The sequence below is a fragment of the Hesperophylax consimilis genome, chromosome 20 (assembly GCF_061612785.1).
Source record: "Hesperophylax consimilis isolate HC1 chromosome 20, BYU_Hcon_1.0, whole genome shotgun sequence".
NCBI lineage: Eukaryota > Metazoa > Arthropoda > Insecta > Trichoptera > Limnephilidae > Hesperophylax > Hesperophylax consimilis.
The window spans coordinates 20,727,877-20,733,876 of record NC_142855.1 but is presented as its reverse complement, the minus strand read 5'-3'; the positions used below and the strand labels follow the sequence as shown (position 1 = coordinate 20,733,876).

Sequence of the window (6,000 nt, the reverse complement as noted above, 5' to 3'; positions counted from 1 at the left end):
AATTGTCAATAATCTTGTGACTGCTGAAAAGGCTGTACTTCGTTCCGTGCAAAATGCTCATTTTTCAAATGATATTGCTGCACTTCAGAAAGGCAAATTCCACTCCAAAAGGCTTCAGGGTTTGTCTTTATTTCTTGATGAGGACAATTTGTTACGTATCGGGGGACGCCTTTCTAAATCGGACTTACCTTTTGAGGTTAAACATCCGATATTACTACCTAAACATGACTGTGTTGTAAATCTTATCATAGATCACTTTCATGTCGTGAACTGTCATACCGGTCCAGGACTTCTTATGTCTATATTACGTCAGCGCTATTGGATATTAGATGCTAGGACGGTTATTAGGGCAAGGGTGCGGAAATGCAACTGCTGCTTCCGCTCAAATCCATCACATCCTACCCCAAAGATGGCAGATTTACCTTCATATCGTATTACTGAAGCAAAAGCCTTCGTTCACACCGGTGTTGATTACGCGGGTCCTCTACGTATTACGCTTGCTCGTCGGAGAGGACAACATTCGCAGAAGGCATATATTTGTCTGTTTGTATGCCTTGTGACTAAGGCCATTCATATTGAGTTGGTCTCTGACTTAACTTCAAATGCTTTCCTGGCTGCTTTCAGCCGTTTTATTTCACGGCGTGGCCCTGTGTCGTGCTTGTATTCGGATAATGGTACCAATTTTGTGGGTGCAAAGGCACAATTGGATGACCTTTACAAGTTTTTAGTTGAATCGGAATATGAGCCCGCGTTAAAACGAGAACTCGCCAAGCGTCGTATCGAGTGGAAAATGATTCCACCCCGCGCACCCCATTTCGGAGGTATGTGGGAGTCTAACGTGAAAAGCATGAAAACTCACTTATACCGAGTGATCGGAACTCAGCTTCTCACTTATGAGGAGCTTCAGACTGTGTTGGTGCAAATAGAGTGCATAATGAACTCTCGCCCGCTCACAGCCGTATCTTCCGACCCTGATCCGGAAATCATAACACCTGCGCATTTTTTAATGACTACACCATTACAATACTTACCTGCATCTATCCCGACGGGCAGTAAAATTAATTTCGCTCAGCGCAAACGATTATTGGATAGTATGGTTCAGTCTTTCTGGAAAAAATGGCGTGTGGAGTATCTGCACACTTTGCAAGTCAGGCAGAAGTGGGCTACCCCTGATCATCCGATTGAGATCGGAACTGTCGTTCTAGTGGGACAGGAAGATTCCCCTCCGTTGAACTGGCCTTTGGGTGTAATCACTGAGGTCCATCCCGGATTGGACAAAATTGTTCGCGTTGCGACGGTGAAGACACGATTTGGGTTCTTCAAACGACCGGTTATCAAGTTATATCCCCTTCCGACTCAATAAATTGCTTACTTCTATTTTTTGTTTTTATTTTTTGTTATTTTTTTTGGTAGTTCAAATTATCTCCGACTATGCCATGATATTCCGTTACAGTTAATTGTACTCTTGTCAGTTGAACTTTATTAAGTTTATACTTTTCGTTCTGTTGAAAGCTTTTTTTTGGTGACCTTCCGACGTAATTCTTGGATATTATATGTGAATAGAGTCACTTGAAATGATTTGACGTTTATTTATTTGTACGTTGTTCTCTTACTTCTTTGCAAGTTCTGAGAACTTCCAAGGCGGGGAGTATGGAGAAGCATTAGATTTAAAACTTAATTTAAAATTATTTTAATATACAAACATAATTAATTAATTAATTTTTAAAAATAGAATAGACAAAAAGCGACATCTCTTGTCAATTTCGCATAGTATTTTCTCTGCAGGTGAATGATAACCAAATTGCGGTCACCTGTTACATCTGTTCAGTAGATTCATCTGAGACATGATATTTCGTCAAAGGAGGTCTATTTAAGATAAAAATAATTAAAATATATATTTTTGACAAAATAAAATGTCACAAATTCGACACTGTGTGTTACGATGAATGTGCTGATTCATCTCTATCATTAATAATTTTTCTCTCTTGTGAGCTGGTTGTTCCTTATAACCTTTTCGAGTGCAAATGCAAAGTGATTGCTGATTGCTGCCTGAAACCGAAGCTGATGACAAAAATAGAAGACCTCCATTTGTGAATGCCATTCTTGGGTGAGTTTTTCTGTTCATTTGTATTTTGGTGACTGGTTTGTTATTTTTCTCCCTGCAGAGATAGTTTATTAATCCACAATATATTTTTCATAGGGAAATATTATATTCCCTGGATGATCTGTGCTACCTACACGCCAGATCATCATCCAGTACGTCAAATTGTTCTTCCGAAATTCGCAAATGATTGCGATAGCCTTCGGTATCTTCTAACGCCTTTTAATTCATTTTTTAGCCCACGTACGAAGTTTTTAGCGCTTTTTCATATTCTAAAGTTCGTTCCGTAAAAGGTCCGAAATCACAGGGACGCACGCAGCGATAACTTCATTTGACGACATCTTGATTAACACAATCGATTCGATTTAAATTTAAACCTCTGAACGATATCTTGTTCAATTTTTGTCGTTCAACCAAAATCGCTCTGTGTGAATGGTATATAAGGCTCGAGAGAAGAGAGGATATTTGTTTAGAGAGGGATAACGAAACAATATGTGATATAAAGTGCCCACTTTTAGACCACAGAATCTAAAATCTGGGGAGTCAATCAAGCACGAGAATTTTAAAAACTAAGAAGGAACCGAACTCTGTTCAGCAATTTTTGAAACCTTGGTTTTGATAGGATAGTCCTTGTAAAGAGGTACAGCAGGTTCCTTTGATTTAACTAGCAATGTGCCAACTCTCTGTCTAAACAATGCGGTATCATTTCAGTGTCTTCTGTTTAATATTTTCTGTGAAATTTCATTTGTCTGTCTGTAACTCCAGTCGAATGAACTCTTCGATATGCTTCGAATTTAAGCGTTGACATTTTCATGATTTGAAGTGTTTTTTTGGAGAATTCAAACAAGTGATTCAAAACCTACCCTTAATGTAATGTATATTATTTATAATATTATTTTAATTTCCATTTTCAATATTGGAACTGATTCGTTGAGAATTATCCGTCATCACGGGTCTGCTCCAAGTATTATTAATAATCAACGTTAACTTATAGATATGAACAACATACCAGGAGCACAGAAATGTCATAGAGTGATTTGTGTTAGTTTTCTCTTTGGCGCTAATGTCAGAATTATTATTATAGTTAATACAGGGTGTCCGGGAGTAAAGAACACAAATTTCGGGAGGTGATTTTACATGATATAATAAATATTTTCTCCATACAAACAATTCATCTTAGGTCCCTGAAAACAACCCTTCCGTACTTTCAACAATTTTGTACAGTTTGCAATGTTTTCTGTGTATTTCAAATGCGCTTATAAACTTATTTTTTGATTTTCCATAAAAACAAATACTTTTTTAAAAACTAGATTAAATTATCTATCCGCTGTATGCATTTAAAATAATTATTTTTTTTCAAAATAATACAATTTTAATATCAAACGTGAAAAATGGAGAGAACTCTATATTTCAAAAACACATTTGTTTTCTTTGGAGAATTTGTAAGAAAACTCTACCTTCACTTTTATCTCGTTCTTATAATAAAAAAATAATTTTTAAAGTTGAAATATGAAAGTAATATATTCATAAATAATAAAGTCATTTCTTGTTAATTACTTTAACTTTTATGTAGAATCATTTTCCGAATTTTGTGCACTTAACCCCCGGACACCATGTATACAAAATAATAATAAACGTCAAAACGAGAACTTGCCGACGAAAACGAAATACTGCAGGGTTTTCAACCAGGTTGCTTGTGTGGCACGTAACGCCATCTTGTTGAAAGTAAACGTTGTCCAGATCAATACCATCCAATTCCGGCCATAAAAAATCACTAATCATCTACTAATTCATCTACGACTACTTTAAAAAAATAATCTCTACTTCAGAAAACAATCTAAAAGTTATTTGGAAAACGGTAAATTATGCAATTGAAAATAAGAAAAAAAATAATTCTATAAAATATTTAAAACATGAAAATAATATCATAGATGTATCCAAAGACCCAAAACTAACAGCAAACATTTTTAATTCTTACTTCTCTAAAGTAGGAAACAATCTCGCTGATAAAATCACTAAATCTGTACACACACCTAAAACTATAACAACTAATACCCAAAAACAAAATACACTATCCACTTTTAAAAAAACTACCGAAACTGAAATACAACTTGTAATAGAAAGCATGAAAGACGGATCCTCTCCAGGTTTTGACCACATTTCTGTGAAAATTCTTAAAAAAATGAAAATGTATCTACTGAAACCACTAAACCACCTTATCAATCTCAGTCTGACTAAAGGCATATTCCCAACAAATTATAAAAAATCTATAATATCCCCTATATTTAAAACCGGCGACCCGCAAAATGTTTCAAATTATCGACCGATATCACTAATATCGAATATAGCAAAAATATTTGAAAAGATTGTGAAAAAAAGGGTTGTTGATTTTCTAGAAAACAATAAAATATTATAATTTAAAATTAAACAGTAACTTTGTAAACATCACTTATGGTAAATTTTTGATGAACGTTAAAGACAAAGAACATCGGTTAAATCACTCAGGTATTTACTCACTGCAATGTAGTGACTGTCCCGCGTTTTACATAGGCAAAACAGCGCGTAATATCAAAACGCGAGTCAAAGAACACCTAAGATGCTTAAACAGTAATGGATTCTCCGAATTTGCAAATCACCTCATAGCAACCAACCATACGTTCGACAAAAATACTGGCGTCAGCCTATTACATAAAAACGGAATAGGTCTTAGGTTGGATAACTTAGAAGCGTTAGAGTTAAGGAAAGCCATAAACGTCAATAGCAAAGTCATCAACAATCAAATAAACCTAAATAAAAGCCCTATACTCAGATTGTTCCCTATTGACAAAGAACACTCGCTTCCCAATCTCCCACTTATCCCTACCTCTTCCACTGTAGCTCAGACTGTCCACCTACCGTGATATCTACACATGTTAATTTAATATTTAGATTTTTAGTATTATACTGCCCTGATGAGGCTACGGTTGTAGCGAAACCCGGTCGGCATTAAGTATTTACCCATAAGTGATGTTTACAAAGTTACTGTTTAATTTTAAATTATAATGTCACATCACAAAGTAACCGCTTCATATGAAGAAATAAAATATTACATTCCAATCAATTCGGATTCTTAAAAACAAAAAGCACACGAGATGCAATAGCAAATGTAACATCATTTATATACTCTGCACTTGATGAAGGAAATAAATGCGCAGGAATATTCATAGACCTAAGAAAAGCATTCGATAGTATCTCACACGCAAAGCTTATAAAAAAACTGAAATTAAATAACATCAATGATAAAGCCGTCCAATGGATAGAAAGTTATTTGAACAATCGTGCACAATTTGTTAAAATAAATGACCAAACTAGCGACCAAGAAACATCAAATTTTGGTATCCCACAGGGCACCGTGCTTGGACCAATATTGTTCATTTTGTATGTAAACGACATATTTATTCAACCATTGCATGGCCAAATTATCTCTTACGCTGATGATACAGTCCTTATAATAAAATAAAAAACTTGGGAAAAAATTAATCTAAAAGCTACAGAAGACATAAATAATCTAAAAATATGGTTTGACAATAACCTCTTGTCGTTAAATAGTGATAACACATATGTCATTCCTTTCGAAATTAACACTAACATTGTACCTCCAAATCTTCAAATATTCTTACATAATCATTCTCTCGCACAACACGATACTAATCACTGCCAACAAAAATGTTCACTTCTGAAAATAGCGGATAAAATTACATATCTTGGAATAATCATAGATAAAAACCTAAAATGGAAAGATCACATCGACCATACAATAAAAAGAGTTAGGAAGTTAATTCATATATTCTTACGGATACGAAACTTTTTATCAACAAAAAACCTATACTCAATATACTACGCATTAGTACAGTCTATTC

At 34.8% G+C, this 6,000-nt stretch overlaps 1 protein-coding gene across 1 annotated transcript in view; it reads left to right on the top strand.

Annotated features, from left to right (window-relative positions):
• Positions 1-1,905: 1,905 nt before the first annotated feature.
• LOC149414308 (venom protease-like) overlaps positions 1,906-6,000 on the top strand; it is a 38,787-nt gene continuing 34,692 nt past the window's right edge. Inside the window, exon 1 of the mRNA XM_089644315.1 lies at positions 1,906-2,107. Within this exon, the coding sequence (XP_089500441.1) occupies positions 2,095-2,107 (13 nt within the window). The 5' untranslated portion in view covers positions 1,906-2,094. The remainder of the gene's footprint in view (positions 2,108-6,000) is intronic.